Source organism: Phacochoerus africanus, chromosome 3, assembly GCF_016906955.1.
Source record: "Phacochoerus africanus isolate WHEZ1 chromosome 3, ROS_Pafr_v1, whole genome shotgun sequence".
Lineage (NCBI taxonomy): Eukaryota > Metazoa > Chordata > Mammalia > Artiodactyla > Suidae > Phacochoerus > Phacochoerus africanus.
This window is the reverse complement of record NC_062546.1, coordinates 111,784,164-111,804,060: the sequence shown is the minus strand read 5'-3', so window position 1 is coordinate 111,804,060 and position 19,897 is coordinate 111,784,164. Positions and strand designations below refer to the sequence as shown.

The following is a 19,897-nucleotide window of genomic DNA, read 5'->3' as shown; positions in this document are numbered from 1 at the left end:
ATTGCTGTGGCTGTGGTGTAGGCGGGCGGCTACAGCTCCAATTGGACCCCTAGCCTGGGAACCTCTATATGCCACAGAGGCAGCCCTAAAAAAAAAAAAAAAAAGAAAGACAAAGAAAGAGAGAGAGAATTAATCATAAGGGTTCTTAGCACAAGGAAAACTTTTTTCTTTTATTTTGTATCTATATAAGATGATGGATGTTCACTAGACTTATTGTGGTGATCATTTTATGACATATGTAGGTCAAATCACTACATTCTGTACTTAAAGTTATACAGTGCTGTATGTCAATTACATCTCAAAACTGAAAGGAAAATGAAGCAAAATAAAAAGCCAACATCATAGAAAAGATATTATTTAAAAAGTGTGGAGATTTTTTCAGATATTTACTCTATCACCATGCCATTTGCTTCCTTGGTGTTTACCTATGTTCATTATAATGAGAGATAACAGTCAGTTGGCTGCCAAAATTAACTGGGAATTAGAAGAGTACAGGGGACCAAGAAAGTATGAGAGATGTAATTATCTTCATGAGATAAGTGGAAACTAGAATGTATTCATTAACCAGTTACACTCGCCATAAAACTTCTTAAGTCTCTCTCTAGGATGTGAATCATTTCAAAAATACTGGTTTTGGGAGTTCCCGTCGTGGCTCAGTGGTTAACGAATCCGACTAGGAACCATGAGGTTGAGGGTTCAATTCCTGGCCTTGCTCAGTGGGTTAAGGATCTGGTGTTGCCATGAGCTGTACTGTAGGTCGCAGACGTGGCTCAGATCTGGTGTTGCTGTGGCTGTGGTGTAGGCCAGAGGCTACAGCTCCGATTAGACCCCGAGCCTGGGAACCTCCATATGCTGCGGGAGTGGCCCTAGAAAAGGCAAAAAGACCCCTCCAAAAAAACTGGTTTTGCACATATTTATGCTTTCTAACTCAATGGTCCCCTATTCATATTTAATGACATCATGGCTATACCATCATACAAGTAATAGGATTGTTTAACGTGGAATTAACAAATAGGTCCTAAGAAAATGGTAATAATGTAGGATAATATTCATAAACTATATCTTTTAAAAGCCTTTAAACACTCTAACCAGAAAGAATTTACAACAAGAAAAAGAATCAACAATTTGAATTTACTAAAGAAATAATAAATTCCCAAAGCAATTTGGGAATCAGTGAGAAATATTTAGTGTACAAAAATAGAATAAAGCAGAAATTGAAAAATGCCTAATTTCTGACAGGATCGGTCAAGAAAAAATACAGTGGAAATTAGATGACAATTGAACTCTTATCTCTAAAAATTAAGAAAATACATTTTGTCAATCAAACATGAGAAGACTGGGGGACAAATTGCAATGAAACAACAAATTTGTGAAAACAAATCTTTAAAAATTTTACTTTCAAAAAATTGAATTAATACAGAATACATCTGTCAAAACCAATAGTTATTCTCTAATACCATTTAATACCCAGTTTATATTCAGGGTTCTCAAGTTGTCCCAAAGTCTTTCAAGCCAGTATTCAGTCAGAGACCTCCCAGTACGTTGAGTTATAATGTCTGCAGATTTCATTTAATCTAGATTAGTTCTCTCTTCTGCCTTTTTTCATAATATTGACTTTATTAGAGGTGACACTTATATGATGTTTATGCAGAAAAATGTCTTTTTTTATAGAGTGTACTGAAATATTTAGAAGTGAAGAGTCCTGATATTTTCATATCTGCAAATAATTGAAGCAAGTCATAAAAAAATAGATGAAGCAAATATAGCAAAACATTATTATTGACAATCTATGTGGTAGTTATGTAAATTTTTATGGCATTATTCTTTCTTCTTTTCTGCATGCTTAAAAATTTTCATATAAAAAGTTTTTAAAAGTTTAAAGAAACTCATAATTCATATAATGATGAGAAAAATGTAATTTGTCTAAATTCCCCTGTTAATAGAGGATAGATAGAGATGTAAAAGATGTAACGTACACATGGTGACTAGAGTTAATAATACTGTATTGCATATTTGGAAGTTGCTGAGAGAGTAAATCTTAAAAGTTCTCATCAGAAGGAAAAAAGAAAAAAATGTGTAATTATGTATGGTGATGGATGGTAATTAGACTTGTAATGATAATTTCACAGTGTATACAAATATCAAATCAATATGTTGTACACCTGAAACTAATGTAATGTTATATATTAATTATACCTCAATAAAAAATAAGTTTATAAAAGAGGAAATATGTACTTCACTTAAGCAAATGACAGAAAATTTTTTTTTTTGTCTTTTTGCTATTTCTTTGGGCCGTACCCATGGCATATGGAGGTTCCCAGGCTAGGGGTCTTATTGGAGCTGTAGCCACTGGCCTACGCCAGAGCCACAGCAACGCGGGATCCCAGCCGCGTCTGCAACCTACACCACAGCTCACGGCAACGCCGGATCTTTAACCCATTGAGCAAGGGCAGGGCTCGAACCCGCAACCTCATGGTTCCTAGTCGGATTCGTTAACCACTGCGCCACGACGGGAACTCCCAGAAAAAATTTTAATAGCTCAACAAACATATTCAAAGAAAGTGTGAATAGGAGTTCCCGTCGTGGCGAAGTGGTTAACGAATCTGACTAGGAACCATGAGGTTGCGGGTTCGATCCCTGCCCTTACTCAGTGGGTTGATGATCCGGCATTGCCGTGAGCTGTGGTGTAGGTTGCAGACGCTGCTTGGATCCCACGTTGCTGTGGCTCTGGCATGGGCCGGTGGCTACAGGCTCCAATTAGACCCCTAGTCTGGGAACCTCCATATGCCACAGCAGCAGCCCTAGAAAAAGGCAAAAAGACAAAAAAAAAAAGAAAGAATGAATAGAAATTAATAAGAAATTATTATTATAATTAGATTAGATTAGATTAGAAACTTAAGTTCTGCTCAGTATGAAAAACATAACAATGTATACGTGCCAAAGATCACAGCATCAAACTACCTAAAAGACATGGTGCTAAAAGTAGATAAAATATTAATTTTAATATCCGAATACTATAGATAATTTTCAATATATTATAGGAAAGTTCAATAAACTATTCAGTATCCACACAATAAAATTCCTACCATGAAATTTTAAGACTCCTTTGTTGTTGCCAAAATAGAACATATATACTAAGCATGTGTTTGAGTACAAAGCTCATAACAACCTCCTCCCCACCCTAAATTTATGAGAGAAAACTCCATTTATTCCTTAAGCTTCAGATAAAATGCATTCAGTTTTCCCTTACAACTCTAATTTCATAGATTGTCAAATTCAAAGAGCTTTAAAATTAACTCTTTGAGCAGCTTACAGTCTCACAGTTACCCCTGCTTTTCTTGTTTATGCCAAATGTTTATTGTCTAGTCTTCATCTTTGTGGTTGTTCCTTTATCTCCTCTCCAGCATAGGTCACATCTTATTCTCCCTGGTGATATCACTTTGTGGCTAGCTGGCCACCAAGAAGCCATATAGATTAACACTTACTTCATAAATTCTTTAGTTTTCAAACCAATAACTGTCATTCTAAACCCTCACCCAAGCCTCAAGTTTGCTATCTCTGCTTGATTGCTGCCATCAGTAGGGCTTCACCAGGGATCATGAGGCAAACCCACTGTAACCATATCTGAACTTGACGCCAGAATTCCATCTGGAACCTCAGTATTACTTGCTTGCAGCAACCTCAGAGCTGTATCATCTTGGCCACCACACAAAATGAATGCTTCTGGTCATCTGGCTTCTCACGTATTCTTGAGTCCTTATTGCTTTGTGTTTCCTCTCTCTCACTCTTGCTGCCCCACTCCTAAGCCTTCCAAATGGTGAATCAAGTCCCTCACCTTCTCAGCCTTTTCTCAGGCTACTTCCTTCACTTCCTTGCCTCATCAGAAACCTGGTTGTCCCACAAGCCGTCCTCTTTAGAGGAGGGCTCTCCTTACAACATTCCAAAGTATCAGAGTGCTCAAAGGTGGAGCTGGTATGATTTTCATTTCCCAATTCACTGTTGAGCTGTTATTTCTCCACCTCAGGCATAAAGTGTATCTTCTTTGAAGTTCATAGTAACTCATTGCTTTCCCGGTTTTATCAATTTCCTGGTCATTGGTCATTCCCTAATATTAATCTAAAGACTTTGACTCTGGAATTACAGTTTTCTTCCCTGTGTCATTCCATCATTTTATCTGATATTTGAATGAAGATCTGAGCAACAAGAAAGAGCAACCATGTATAGGTCTAGGTGACTCACATTCTAGGCAGAGGAAATAGCTAGTGCTTAGACATGAGAGAGGATAGTACAGCTGAAATACAGTCATAACAGTGAGACAGTGTCCAAACCACATGGGACATGGCAAACTATGGCCAAGAGTTTGGATTGTATTATTAATGCAGTGTGAAGACACAAAACAGGAGTGAAATTAATATGATTTACATTTTAAAGATCATTTTGTTTGTCGTGTGGAGAAAGGATTGAATGGAGACCAGAGCAGAAGCAGGAAATCCAGTTAGGAAGCCATTGCAATAGTTCAGATAAAATAGCAGCTTTATCTAAAGTTATAATAGCAGGAAGTTCCTGTTGTGGCTCAGTGGTAATGAACCTGACTAGTATCCATGAGGACATGGGTTCCATCCCTGGCCTCATTCAGTAGGTTAATGATCTGGCATTGCCATGAGCTGTGGTGTAGATCACAGATGTGGCTTAGATCTGGCATTGCTGTGACTATGGTGTAGGCTGGCAGCTACAGCTCTGATTGGACCCCTAGCCTGGAAACCTCCATATGCCACAGGTGCGGCCCTAAAAAAATAAAAAAATAAGTTATAATAGAGAAAATTGGACAGATTTAGGATATCCTTTAAGAGGCTATAGGACTTTCTGATTATTTAAAAGAGGGGCAGTGATAAGGGGAAGAACCAAAGATCACTTCTACTTTTGGGCTTGAGTGGATAATGTTGCCACTTAATAACACTGGGATAACTGAGGGAGAAGCAGGTTTGGGGCATAGGAGGAAAAGTGAAACATTTCTGTTTGAATGTTCCATTCAAAGTACCTGTTAAGACACATAAGTAGAGACAGTCAAGTAGAGTCTGGAGCTCAATGGTGCCATCAAGTGGGGAGAAATCCATGCAGGGCTATCTGTGGAGTAATGGATTTACAGTTTGGATAAAATTGCTGGATGAGTGACTATCATAGACAAGAGCAAAAGGCCAAGGCCAAGGACTGGAAGCCCTCTAATATTTAATGGTCAGAAAAGAAGGACTAGTCAGGAAAGAGAAGGAGAAGCCAGGGAGGACAGAGGAAAATCGGAAGTGCCTGGTGATCAGGAAGTAAAAGGGTGAAATTGTTTCAAGAAAGGAGTGACCGTCTGTCTTAAATTCTGTTGAGATATGAATAGAATGAAAACTAAGAACAATTTTTTTATTACTCAATGAATTTATTACATTTATAGTTGTACAATGATCATCACAATCCAGTTTTATAGGATTTCCCCTTACCCCCCAAACCATAAGTTTTTCAAAGTCTGTGAGTCAGCATCTGTTATGCAAAGAAGTTCAGTCTATCCTTTGTCAGATTCCACATGTCAGTGAAAGCATTTGATGTTGGTGTTTCATTGTCTGGCTGATTTCACTTAGCATGATAATTTCTAGGTCCGTCCATGTTGCTAAAAATGCCGGTATTTTGTTCCTTTTAATGGCTGAGTAATATCCCATTTTGTATATGTACCACATCTTCTTGATCCACTCTTCTGTCGATGGACATTTAGGTTGTTTCCATGTCTTGGCTATTGCAAATAGTGCTGCAATGAAGCTCAGAGTACATGTGTCTTTCCAAGTCATGGTTTTCTCTGGGTGGATGCCCAGGAGTGGGATTGCTGGATCAAATGGTAGTTCTATTTGTAGTTGTCTGAGTCACCTCCATACTGTTTTCCACAGTGGTTGCACCAATGTACAATCCCACCAAGGGTGTACTAGGGTTCCTTTTTCTCCACCCCCTCTCCAGCGCTTATTGTCTATAGACTTTTTGATGATGGCCATTCTGGCTGGAATAAGGTGGTATCTCACAATGGTTTTGATTTGCATTTCTCTAATGATGAGTGATGTTGAACATCTTTTCATGTGTTTTTTGGCCATCCATATGTCTTCTTTGGAGAACTGTCTGTTTAGATCTTCTGCCCATTTTTTTATGGGGTTGTTTGTTTTTTTGGTATTGAGTGGTAGGAGGTGTTTATAAATTTTGGAGATTAATCCCTTGTCAGTTGATTCTTTGCAAAGATTTTCTCCCATTCTGTGGGTTGTCTTTTCATTTTGTTTAGGGTTTCCTTTGCTGTGCAGAAACTTTTAAGTTTAATTAGGTCCCATTTTGGAGACCTTGACAAAATTATTTCCATGAAGTCATAAGGAACCAAGTTTGGAGGGGCTTGAGGAGATGCAGAGGGGAGGAAGCAGAGGTGAGGAAGTAGAGAAAGCATTGAGCCTTGTTATAGAGTGGAACAAATATATGTGCAGTAGCTGGAAGGGATCATGGACTCAGGGAGAGTTTTCTCCCAGATCACAGATATTACAGTATATTTGTAAGTTGATACATAAGATCTGGTAGAGAGGGAAAAATTTATGATGAATCAGGCAAATTGATAGATTTTGTGTTTCAATTCATTTTATTTTCTCAGTGCAATAAAAGTGAAGCCATGTGCTTGATGTGACCGCATGTATCCTAAAATTATAACAATTCAGAGAAAATGATCATAGCACCTAGGTAAAGATCACACAAATTCATGAACCATTCCATATTTTGTAATAAAAATAATTTTAAAAAGGCAAAGCCATGAGCTGAGACCAAGGAGGGGAAGCAAGGAGGCAGCAGAAGTTTGAAGAGAAAGGAAAAGTTTCAAAAGAGTACCTTCTCTTGGAGTTCCTGTTGTGGCTCAGCAGGTTTAAGAACCCGACTAGTATCCATGAGGATTTGGGTTCCATCCCTGTATACATTTCAGTATTGTCACAAGCTGCAGTGTAGGTCACAGATGTGGCTCAGATCTGGCGTTGCTATGGCAGCTGCAGCTCTCTGATTCCACCCCTAGCCTGGAAACGTCCATATGCTGCAGATGCATCCATTAAAAAAAAAAAATCTTCTCTTCCAGGTAGGTGGGGGAGATCATTGATGAGACAAATGACAATATTGATTGTGAGGGCTGAGAACTCGCTCTGAAATTTGTAGTCACAAATTTTAAGAAGTACCTGTCACTGAGGTTATGTTTTTCTTCAGCCATGTTCAGTGGCTTAAGTACAGCAGAGCAGATAGAGAAATAGGATATTTGCTACATGAGTGAGGGTCATGGAGGGAAAGAGGGACAAAGGAATGAGAATGGTGGTGAAGGAATGGTGACAGATACAGAATAAGCTGATAATGTGGGAAGAACATGAAAGTGTAGAAAGACCGGGAAAATTGGTCAATTCAATGGATCGGCATATGGCAACTCCACAACAGAATGGCTTGACTGTAATTATACATGGAGGCCAGAGGAGCAAACAATAAGGTGGCCTCTGTAGGTCCCTTCAATTAACCCAAGTAAAGGGGCAAAGAGCAAATTCCTTTCATTTTTATCACTTTATTTATTCACTGAGTTGTTCTAGACACTAAATCGGTCCAGAGTCTAGTTGAACCAAATGTGCTTTGCATGGTAGACTTGTCTGTTTTTCGAAGGAGCATTCAAAAAACATTATTATCCCGTAGAGATAATAATCACACGTGGGCCTCAACATTTGGGGAAGCTACAGATGGAATTTGGAAATACTGCTGAGAAAAAAAAACAAATAAAGCAACCAATTTTTTGCTGAGATAAAATTTTGGTAAGGAGAAGTTCACCCGTTTTAGCTTTTCTTTCCACATCTCACCATCAGAATTCTGAAAAGTGAGTTCCTGTTGTGGCTCAGTGGTAACAAATCCAACTAGTATCCATGAGGATGTGGGTTCTATCCTTGGCCTTTCTCAGTGGGTTAAGGATCCAGCATTGCTGTGAGCTGTGGTGTAGGTTGCAGACACGGCTCAAATCTAGTGTTGCTATAGCTGTGGTATAGGCCAGCAGCTGCAGCTCTGATTCAACCCCTACCCTGGGAAATTCCACCAGTGTGGCCCTAAAATGACTATATATATATATATATATATTCTGAAAAGTTTTTTTAAAACACTTTTTCAGCATAAGACAGTAATCATTTCAGTGACTTGAGCACAGTTTGCAGACTGTGGTTTGGTTTATGGAATTCATGGTCCATGGGCTCATCAGGCAGAGGCACTGCCCCTCATTGATCAGTTTTCCAGACACTATTTTTACCTCTTCTAACCACTCCCTAGATTCAACTTTATGTATTAAATGTAATCAGAAGGAAATTCCCTACAAGATTTTTTATGGCACTTGGCAAACTGATTCTAAAATTCATATAAAAGAGCAAACATGTAACCGTCAGGCCAATTTTAAAGAAGGAATAAAGATGGCAGGGGAGCTTACACTCCCAAAGACCCAAATATAGATCTGTAGTACTTAAAACAAGGTGGTATTTGTTCAGGAATAGACAAGAGAGCAAAAGAACAAAATAGAGAGTCCAGAAACACACCAACACAGATATATGGGTATTTAGTATGCCATAAAATTGCTGTTTCAAATCTATGGGAAATGATGATGGGACTTTGATGACCATTTTAATTTATGAATTTTCTAGCTATATATTTGTTTTAGTAGTTGCTCTAGAGATTGCAATACACATTTTTAACTTACCACAACTTAAATGACGTGAATATTCAATTACTTCGTGTAAAATGTAGGGACCTCGCACAAGTAAGCTTTCAGTTACCCTCATCCTTAGTGCCATTTGTCATGATTTATATATGAAATGTACATGTTATAAACCCCAAAATACAAAATAGTGTTATGTTTTCCTTAGTTATATATCTTTTGGAAGAAATTAAGAGAAAAAATACTTAATACACACATATGTATAGTCGTGTCCTGTGTATCCTTTTATATTTGTACATATTTACCATTTCTGGGGCTCATCATTCCTTCCTATCCACCTGGGTTGCCATTTGGCTCCATATTCCTTTTCCTTTCAATCTGAAGGACTTCCTTTAAAGGGCATCTCTTGTACAGGGTGCAGGTGATGGGTTGTCTCAGATTTTGATGACCTGAAAATGTCATCAATCTGCCTTCTTTCTTGATGAATTGTTTTGCTGGTTGAATTTTTTCTTTCCTCGCTTGAAAAGTGTCATTCTAAAATCTTCTGGCCTTTATTTCTGTTCATGAGAGGTCAGTCTCTGGTTGTATTTTTCTTCCTTGTATATACTGTGCCATTTTCCCCTGACTACTTGCAAGATTTCTATGGCTTTCAGCAGTTTGACTGTGATGTGTGCCTAGGAGAGAGTTTTGTTTATCCCATTTGGGGTTCATTGAATTTCAGGGATCCCTTTCAGTCGCAGTTTTCTAATGTTACTCCTATTCCAGCTTATGTTTGCTTTGGGAAACTTCCCAATGCCTTTAAAAAGTTGTTCTTCATGTTTGGTCCAGATTGTGGGGGGGATTTACACAAAAATTCTAAAATCATTACACTGTAAGTTCTCTCTTACTGATCAGTTGGGGGAAAGAATGGTAGCCACCTACTTCACATGTTCACAAAAATAAATCCGTATGACCTGGGTCTCAGCAAAACAACTGTATTTTCTCATCTATTCCTACGCTGATTAGCCAGCAATAACACTTTGAGAGGGCTCTGAGGGGTAAGAGTTAGAATGGCATGTACAAAAATGTACTTGAATGTCAAATATTATTTTCTTCTTTGAAGTATTTTTTGAGGGTTTTGAAACCGTGGGTTAAACGCATTTCATTTGCCGTCACTAACCAAGGTGGTTTTAAGACTCACAGGTCAGCCAAGCAGCACTTAGCCTAAACAAGATGCTTGCCTGAGTTGCTTTCTAGGAACTTGGAGTCAGCTGTGCCTGGTTAGGGCTAAGCTAGTTAGGACCACTGATCCTCCAACTGGGCACGTGCGAGTGTCTGTTGCTGGTGACCTTTTGAACCTGCAGAGGCCTGTAGCTTAGTTACACCTGCGCAGAGCAAAGATTACCAAGGATTTTATAGCACCTTTTCCCAATCACCTTTCCCCACCCCACCATGCTGCCCATACTGCCCACGCCTCCCACTGCCCTGCTGGTTATACCATAGATACCCTGGGCCGCTGGGCTGCCAGGAAGCTCATTTGAGATCTGTTCTCCCTTCTTCTGGCTTGGCTGCCTCGTGAATAAACCTTCTCTTTGCTGTAAACCTCAGTGGCTCAGCATTAGACTTGCTGTGCATTTGGCAAGACAAACCTGGTTCTGTAATAGATTTGGTGGACAGACTAGGTAGTAAGCCCAGGCGAAACTTTCACCCATGGTTTGATGGCCTCTCACAGGCACTGAGAACTGTGGTCGAGCCAGAGTAGCTGCTTGGTCCGTTTGTTCCAGGAGCTGTCCTGGACATCCCCGGGAGGTGCCCCTGATCTTCTCTCTGGGCTTGGTTTCATTTTGTAGCAAAGAGATGAAAAAGAGCAGGACCATATAGTCCTTCCCTTGCCTCGTCCATATTGAATGCTTGCCTTTGTAGAAAAATTTCGTCAAAGAATGAATTTAATCAGAGAAGTGAGAAAAATGCAGAAGCAGAGGAAAAAAAGTCAAATAAGACCAAATAAAAAAAAATTTAGTCATTAAATGAAGTCAAGGCACCTTTAATTCCTCCTCAAGGGCCATAGATAATATTCTGAGCCCTATCCTTTGGAACCCCTTCACCAGGTGGAAGAAGTTAGCTACATGATGTCAAGATTGTAGCCAGCACTTAAGCTGCCACAATTGCAAGAACTGGCCTCAAAGAAGTGGGAACAAACGGACCCTGGAACTAAGCATCAGCTGTGCTCAAGACAACCAAGATGATGCTGATCAGACCACTGATGAAATGCATGGCCCATTTCAAGATGACCATCAGGAGTTACCATTGTGGCATAGCAGATACGAATCCAACTAGTATTCATGAGGATGTGGATTCTATACCTGGCCTCACTCAGTGGCTTAAGGATCCAGCACTGCCATGAGCTGTGGTAGAGGTCTCAGACGTGGCTCAGATCCCTTGTGGTACAGGCCGGCAGCTGCAGCTGCAGCACTGATTCTCTAGTCTGAAAAATTCCATATGCAGCAGGTGCATCCCTAAAGACAAAAAAAAAAAAAAACTCTCAGAGCTGACCATGCTATTTCTGCATTTAGCCCCTCCCTCCACCTATACCCTCTCTAAAACTCTAAAATGTGATTGCCCACTGATTGTCAGTGGTGGGGAGGAGGCGAGTAGCCTCTGGACCTGAGTCTACCCACCCCCAGTTGCTGGCTTCAGGAATAAAGCAAGCTTTCCTTTCCATCAACCTTGCCTCTCAAGTACTGGCTTTTTAGTGGCAAATAGTTTGACCCCACTTGGCAGTTAACAGGTTTTTAGAGGTTTGGGGCTTTTAGGTTTAGAAAATGTCTTTGGGGTAAATTCATTAAAGAAAACATACCCTGAGTGGCTGATGGGTTGGAGGCCCATCTGGTAGGATTTGGCAGATAATCTAAAAGGTGACAGCTGCTGAAATGCTGTGTATTTAGGTTAAAGGCCCAGAGCTCCAGTTTTTGGTGGTGGTTTGGTCTTATTTGTCCATGTCCACTCTGTGTCTGATTATGTCGATTGTCTTATTAATTATCTTAATTGTTAATTGGCTATTGGAGATTGAGCTGCTTGGTGATGGTAGTAAGGACTCTTATTTTTCATTGCTGTGACTACCTGGAAGTAAAACCCCCTCAAAATATGGGCAATGCTAATTCAATTCTCTCGCGGTCCTCTAGGCTGCATTCCACAAAATTAGCAGACTTGCAGTTATGAATCCATGGAAAAGAAGATGGCTATTTTTTTTAACACTGCCTCGCCACAGTATCCTCTAGACTCGAGGAAAATGACCTGAAAATGAATCCTTAAATTACAATACAACTTTGGAAGTAGACTTACTTTGTAAATGGGAAGAAAAATGGGATGAAATACTTTATGTACAGTCTCTTATGTCGTTGTATCAGAATAAACCTATGTGGGAAAGAAGGAAGCCCAACCTGTTTTGCTCGATTCTAATGAAAAGGGGGAGATCTTGCTGTTAGCGGAAGCGCTCCTCCACCCTTACATGTGATGCGGCTGCTCGTCCACTGTCAGTACCTGAACCGCAGCCTCAGGCTTCCCACCCACCCGACTCCTGCTAGTCTCTGAAGATGGGGATGATAATTCCTCATACCTGCCAGGGGGCTACACAAATGCAGGTAGGCAAGTCCCCATGGTGGGTGTGAATGCTGAGACCGGGCAGGTGATAGATCTGGGTCCATTCCCCCATTTCCACTTTAGATTTACCTAATTGGAAGAATAATATGACAACTTAAGGAAGGACCAAGAAGAATGGAAAATCTTTTCTGTTTTCACAACTCTACTTGGGCAGATGTTCAAAATTTATTAAATATGGAGTTCCCGTCGTGGCTCAGTGGTTAACGAACCCACCTAGTAACCATGAGGTTGTGGGTTCGATCCCTGGCCTTGCTCAGTGGGTTAAGGATCCGGCGCTGCTGTGAGCTGTGGTGCAGATCGCAGATGTGGTTCGGATCCAATGTGGCTGTGGCACAGGCCAGCAGTTGTAGCTCCAATTGGACTCCTAGCCTGGGAACCTCCATATGCCGCAGGTGTGGCCCTAAAAAAAAAAAAAAAAAAGACAAAAACCCAACCAAATAAAAAAAACAAAATTTATTAAATACTCTCTTCATTTCAGAAGAAGGTAGAAAGGCATTGGATGAAACCTCGGGAGGAGGCAGATCTACTTCACACAGAAACCCCCGGCAACCTGGTAAAGGCTACTGCAAGCATGGCTGTACCAACTGCGGAGCCTACTGGGGATGGGAATGCTGGAGACGGGCCCAAACTTGACCATTAAGATTGCATTCTTTGAGTTCCCATCATGGCTCAGCGGAAATGAATCTGACTAGCAGCCATGAGGACGCCGGTTCAATCCCTGGCCTTGCTCAGTGGGTTAAGGATCCAGCGTTGCCATGAGCTTTGCTGTAGGTCACAGACGTGGCTCGGGTCTGGTGTTGGCTATGGCATAGACAGACTGCTGCAACTCCGATTTGACCCTGAGCCTGGGAACCTCCATATGCCATGGGTGCAGCCCTAAAAAGACAAAATAAAAGATTGCATTCTTGCAGGATTGCAAAGAGGGATCCCAAGACAAAGAAGCCTCAATAAAGTACAGGAGATAAAGCAGAATTTCCAGAAAGAGACTTCAAAGCCTGGATGGACCTTCCAAGGATCCTGATGGGAAAGAGAAACCACGCTGCAGAAGTAGCACTGCACTGGTTCCAAACCCGACACTGACTTCTCCCAGTGGGCAAGCGAGCCCCTAGCAGATCTCAAGTGGCTTTTCAGGAAAAAGCCTCGGGAAAGAAATGAAGGTAAATGACTTGTGGCAGAGGTGGCTTTGGGAAAGTAACATTCCTCAAAAAGCAACCTAACTTCTGATATTACCAAAATAAACTGTTTTCTTTTGTTATGCCTTCTTTGTTTTTAACTTTCCAGGCTTAGAAGGACAATTCAGTAATTTAGGATTTCTCAAATGTTGGCACAAGTAGGTAATTTCTTGAGCTTTTGGATTTGTCATGCCAAACCTTTGTATGTGGATCATGCTGACCCTTGAGTGTGCTTGTCCTTAATTTTCAACCATCCGTAACCTCACTACTTTCAGATGTTACATATCAAATTAGGCTAATCAACAGAATTTGGTGGTTTTTTCTTCGACTAAGCCAAAATTTTGGGTCTTCTCACGTCCTCAGATTTAAAAAAAAAAAAAAAGAGTTCCCATCATGGCTTAGCAGAAACGAATCTGACTATCATCCATTAGGACATAGGTTCGATCCCTGGCCTCGCTCAGTGGATCCTGTGTTGCGGTGGCTGTGGTGTAGGCCGGCAGCTACAGCTCCGATTCAACCCCTAACCTGACCACCTTCATATGCCGCCAGTGCTGCCCTAAAAAGACAAAAAAAAAAAAAAACAACTTTTTTTTAATTTAAAACAAAACAAAACAAAAAACTCTGGCATCGACCCTGTCAAGGTTGTATTTGGTGAAGATATTGCAGGAAACCACACTTATTTTTTCCAGCCTGTGTACCTTCCATATTATCTGTTTCAGCCAAACTTAAAATGACCAAGGCACTCCAAGAGATTGAAAAAATAAGACACTGATGCATGGCTGGCCAATGTGCCAGGTAAAAATTCCTAAAATAGGTCTAAACTTGAACACATCTGGCATTCTCCGTGCCCCCACAGGGTATATATTTGTCTATAGCTTTATCACCAATCTTGGGCCTTAGATGCCTGACAGCTTGGTGGGATTTGAGATTAAAACGTTAGCCTGAAATTGGGAACAAGAGAATATTCTCACGTGAGTGCTAAATAGTTTGGATTCCTCTACCCTGTTAGGCCTGTGCCCCGCATCAGCAGGAAGTGGGCAGAGTGGTCCTCACCCCCCTCCTTGTGGAGTGAGGAAAGATGGAACTGAGACAGGACCACTGACCTTCCAACCGGACACGCACGAGTGTCTATTGCTTGGTGACTTTCTGAACGTGCAGAGGCCTGTACCTTAATGACACCTGCGCAGACAATTACCCGAGGATTCCGGCACCTTTTCCCAGCCACCATCTCCCCAACCTGGCTCCCCCCTCCCCTTGCTGCTTTCTTCGTTTTCCCATAAATACCCCAATCCCTTGCCTTGAAGAGGTGGATTGGAGATTTGTTCTCCCATCTCCTACTTGGCTGCCTTGCAAGCTCGTTGCTGCAAACCTCGGTGTCTTGGCCTCTTGGCTTGCTGTTTATTGGGCACAAGGAAATTGGCTTTGGTAAATTGTTTGCGTCCAGGTTTGGGGGAAGTGGGGAGAGGGGGAGCTTTTATTGCTGGTGGTTAGACTGTCTTTGTTTCGTGACTATGCACATGTCAGATGAAGATGATTGTGTGAGATGTAAATTTATCACAAGTCACGCTAGTGAAAGCGCTTGAAGAGAGAAGACAGTATTTGGGGCTCATACATGTCCTGTGGGGCATATCCATGGGAAAGTTACTGGCAATTCTTTACATTCTAAGACCTGTGCCCACTTGGGATAAGGGCCATGAAGAGAGAAGGAGAAAGAGCTGTGGTGTAGGCCAGCGGCTACAGCTCCGATTAGACCCCTAGCCTGGGAAACTCCATATGCCTCAGGTGCGGCCCTAAAAAGACAAAAGCCAAAAAGAAAAAAAGGAAAAAAAAAAAGACATAATGCGATTCTGGAAGCTATAAAAGGAGGGAATGCTGACTCAGGAGATGGACTTTTACTTATTTCTCACCCTGCAGAAGCTGGGACAACCACACTGGTTAGGTATAGATTCGACATTAGACATCATGTCAGTGGGTGAACATAAGGCTTTACAGCATTACTGGGAAAAAGAACTTAGTTCGAATAAAACTAAACTAGGACTTTTTTGTTTTGTTCTTTTCCTTCATGGAAGGAAAAGGGAGTGGAATATATGAAGAAAATTGTCGATTCTCCATGTCCCAAAGCAAGACACTTACAGTTTGCAGCAGCTTACAACCTGGGAAGAGCTTATTACGAAGGAAAAGGCGTTAAACGATCAGATGAGGAAGCTGAAAGGTAATCTGACCTGAGAATGAGATTTTGTTTTAATCAAAGGCTGAAACAGAAGTTCTCGTTGTGGCTCAGGGATAAGGAACCTGACTAGTATCCATGAGGTTGTGGGTTCGATTCCTGGCCTCGCTCAGTGGGTTAGGGATCTGGCGTTGCCGTGAGCTGTGGTGTAGGTCGCAGATGAGGCTTGGATCCCGCATTGCCATGGCTGTGGTATAGGCTGGCAGCTATAGCTCTGATTTGACCCCTAGCCTGGGAACCTCCATATGCTGTGGGTGTGGCCCTAAAAAGAAAAAAAGAAAAGCTGAAATGAAGAATAATTGCCTTGCTCTCTTTTTTAGATTGTGGCTTTTTGCTGCCGATAATGGAAATCCAAAAGCTAGTGTGAAGGCTCAAAGTATCCTAGGATTGTATTATTCAACAAAGGAACCCAAAGAGTTAGAGAAGGTAACAGTGATCTATTTGTTTAAATCCCAGCATCCTGTGTAGACTGACATTTGTTTCACCATTCTGTGAATGGAGGGTGGTGAGAGGGGGTGGTCAGACACATCTGGTTTTTTACATCATTTGGTATCAAAGCCTGAAACTACTGTGGGGGAAAAAGGTATCTAGTCTTAAATAGCTCTTATTTCTTTAAAGTGTAAAGAAAGCTTACATTCTAGGCTCTCCAAGCTCATATCATCCTTTTCTCAACTATGAATGCTGCCTTCCGCGCTTTTGTAAAAAAAAGGAGCTCACAGACGTGAGCATTTTGTAGGCTATAAAAGCACACCTACCAAATATGCTACCGTACTAGATAAAGAAGAAGGGAGAAGCTGTACAGCCTCTTTGACCATCAACGATGGCAGCCCTCTCCAAGGAATCCCACAGAGGGAAGGGAAGTAGGAGGCGTTAAGGGCAGACTGGTAAGAGGCACCTAACCCCAAGACCCTTGTCAAGTCACTGAGCAGCTACCTGGAAATCAGTTCTAACTCAAGGCACTGTCGCTGAGTGCTAACCAAATGTGCTCAGGCCACGTGCAGGTTTCTCTCCTGGGTTGTCTTCCATCCCGGTGAAGCTGCAAGGGGATCTAACGTGGTAGCCGTCTCGCAGCATCAGCCACTCCCCTCTTCTTGCTGGGCCTCATTGCAAAGCCTTGCAGACGCTTGGTTCCCATTTTCCATGTTCTTGATCCCTACTGTGGAAAATCTGAACCCTGGGATCCATCAGCTGAACTCTCAGCGGTGCCCCTGCGAGGCACTGTGGGCAGACAACAGGCTGGCTCCCCCACTGCACCCCACCCCACATCCCCTCAGGCTGTGAAACGGGTGCTGGTCTGACAGACGTTCAAGGGGCTAGAACCATGTCCTGGAGGTGAGTTGATAGTACCATCTTATACATTCCCTTAGAATTCCAGCTTGTGATACGGACTTGTATTTTTCCTCAGGCATTTTATTGGCACTCAGAAGCTTGTGGCAATGGAAACCTAGAGTCCCAGGGTGCGCTTGGGCTCATGTACTTTTACGGACAAGGCATCCGTCAGGACACGGAGGCTGCCCTGCATTGCTTGAGGGAAGCAGCAGAGCGTGGAAATGTCTATGCTCAAGGGAACCTCGTGGAGTATTACTACAAGATGAAGTTCTTCACAAAGTGTGTTGCATTTTCCAAAAGGTGAATAAGCTGGATAAAAGTATTTATGAAAACTTCCTATAGATATTCTGTGCCAGGTCTATTCAAAAGAATTTGCTGTAGTATTGGAATGATGGCTGTCACCACTTGAAAAGTGGCCAGTGCTACTGAGGACTGAACTCCTAAGTGTCACTGGGATTTAAACAGCCACACATGGCTAGTGTCTACCATTGGATAGTCCATCTCTGCTGCTAGTCTGCAGGACTTCAGTGCTATTTGCTCTATATACCAGCTGCATGACCTTAAACAAGTTTAATTTGGGGGGACAGCAGTTGTTTTGTAATCCTGCAGAAAAATCATCTTTAAAAAGTAGTGTATAGAAAGTGTTTAACATAGCTTGGCACATCAGATATATTAAACTTTTTCTTCCTATACCCTCAGCCAAAGGTTCTATAACTGCACAACTGCAATATAGTTTGAGGACTGTAAAATGATATGGTGAAGAGAGACTCCCAGACTAACATAAAGTACATGGAAATTTTCCTCTGAGTCCATGAACTCACCTCCATTTATCCACAATGTACAAATGCAACATACAAGGAGAAACAGAACTGGATGTCCTCTAAAAGGGCTGCAAGGCTATGCTGTTTTGTCTCCCTCCCAAGAATGCCCCTCTGACAGAGCCCACTGGAGGATGAAGGAATTTTACCCTCTCCTCCCCAACATCTTGGTCTCCAGATAGCAGATATCTTGCAGGTGTGGATTCCAATGTCCCAAATCTCGACTGCTCCTCTGGTTACAAGCAAGACATCAAATAGTTCTTTAAAAATCTTTGGGGAGTTCCCGTTGTAGCGCACTGGTTAACGAATCCGACTAGAAACCATGAGGTTGCGGGTTCGACCCCTGGCCTTGCTCAGTGGGTTAAGGATCTGGCGTTGCTGTGAGCTGTGGTGTAGGTCGAAGACGCAGCTCGGATCCCGCATTGCTGTGGCTCTGGCATAGGCCGGTGGCAACAGCTCCGATTAGACCCGTGGCCTGGGAACCTCCATATGCCACGGGAGTGGCCCAAGAAATAGCAAAAAGACCAAAAAAAAAAAAAAAATTGGAACTTTCCGTTGTTGTCCATGATCTCATTTTCCATTTTACAGTTGACATGGAGCTCACTCATTTTCACGGAATTCTCCATATCTGTGTCTGGTTTATAAAGAATGCCTTTTTATTGCTCATTAACATATAGAAGTACAAGTTTCTGGAGTTCCCGTCGTGGCGCAGTGGTTAACGAATCCGACTAGGAACCATGAGGTTGCGGGTTCGGTCCCTGCCCTTGCTCAATGGGTTAACGATCCGGCGTTGCCGTGAGCTGTGGTGTAGGTTGCAGACGCGGCTCGGATCCCGCGTTGCTGTGGCTCTGGCGTAGGCCGGTGGCTACAGCTCCGATTCAACCCCTAGCCTGGGAACCTCCATATGCCGCGGGAGCGGCCCAAGAGATAGCAACAACAACAACAAAAAAAAAGACAAAAGACAAAAAAAAAAGAAGTACAAGTTTCTTAATGTGTTTTCTAGTCCTGTGTGACAAACGTTCAAATTCAAGGTTGATGTTTAAATAGCCAAAGAAATAGAAAAGTGTTTTTTTCGCCACTGTTTAAATCTGCAGGGTTATGATAAGAGTGCTTGTACTAATTTAAACTTAATGTTTTCTAGTGATCATTAAGCCTGAGGAATGTAACCCTAAGGAGGCTGAAAAGTAATGACTGCAGTTCATTCCTCTTCCCCTGGTATTAATTGAAGGTTATATTTACTCTTCACCACACTGCAAACTTAAGTTCTCAAACTGGGAGAAAGAAGAGGGAAATCACTTGGGGCACAAGGATGATTTCTGGGCATGTTTATAAAAATGTGAACTGTAACCAATACCATTTTTAATTTCACAACTGGGTAACAGGATTGCTGACTACGATGAGGTTCACGACATCCCCATGATAGCCCAGCTCACGGACTGTCTCCCAGAATTCATCAGCAAAGGCATGGCCATGGCATCTTTCTACCATGCACGGTGTCTGCAGCTTGGCCTGGGTATCACCAAAGATGAAGCAACAGCTAAACACTACTATTCTAAAGTAAGCCTGACAGTAAATATAAATGGACTCAATAGGAACGTCTAGGCTTTTGGTTGGAGACTTGAACATCTTTATAAATTAATATTTTTTCCTATTTATTGTGCAGATAACCTCTGTCTACCAAGAGGTTGTCAGACGTGCAGCCTATGTACAGAAAATTCTGTCATTTTTTAACATAATGAAGCTCAGATGGTAAAATTCCTACTTTGATGCAAATTATTCTATTTCACTGTCTTCGGCCAAAGGCCCAACAACCAAGACCCTTCTGTCTTCATTCCAGTATAGTAGAGTACATATCCTTAAGGTTTTGGTATTTTGTTTTGTTTTGGGGCCAGGAAGTTCCCAGGCTAAGGATCTACTCAGAGCTACAGCTGCTAGCCTACACCACAGCCACAGCAATGTGGGATTTGAGCCTCATCTGTGACTAACACAGCAGCTTGTG

General features: G+C 41.8%; 1 protein-coding gene across 12 annotated transcripts in view; it reads left to right on the top strand.

The window, feature by feature from the left end:
• Positions 1–19,897, top strand: part of LRP2BP (LRP2 binding protein) — a 54,969-nt gene that overhangs the window by 19,898 nt on the left and 15,174 nt on the right. For 10 of the 12 annotated variants that reach the window (XR_007133984.1, XR_007133985.1, XM_047772362.1 and 7 more), the window contains 4 exons: positions 15,594–15,736; positions 16,072–16,177; positions 17,157–17,380; positions 19,281–19,455. Coding sequence is in view for 10 of the 12 variants with exons in the window: in XM_047772362.1 (XP_047628318.1) it covers positions 15,594–15,736; positions 16,072–16,177; positions 17,157–17,380; positions 19,281–19,455 (648 nt within the window). In the remaining 2 variants the exon portion in view is untranslated. Of the gene's footprint in view, positions 1–13,178; positions 13,510–13,633; positions 13,683–15,593; positions 15,737–16,071; positions 16,178–17,156; positions 17,381–19,280; positions 19,456–19,897 lie in introns of those variants that run through there. The other 2 variants (XM_047772370.1, XM_047772371.1) reach the window with 2 other exon arrangements.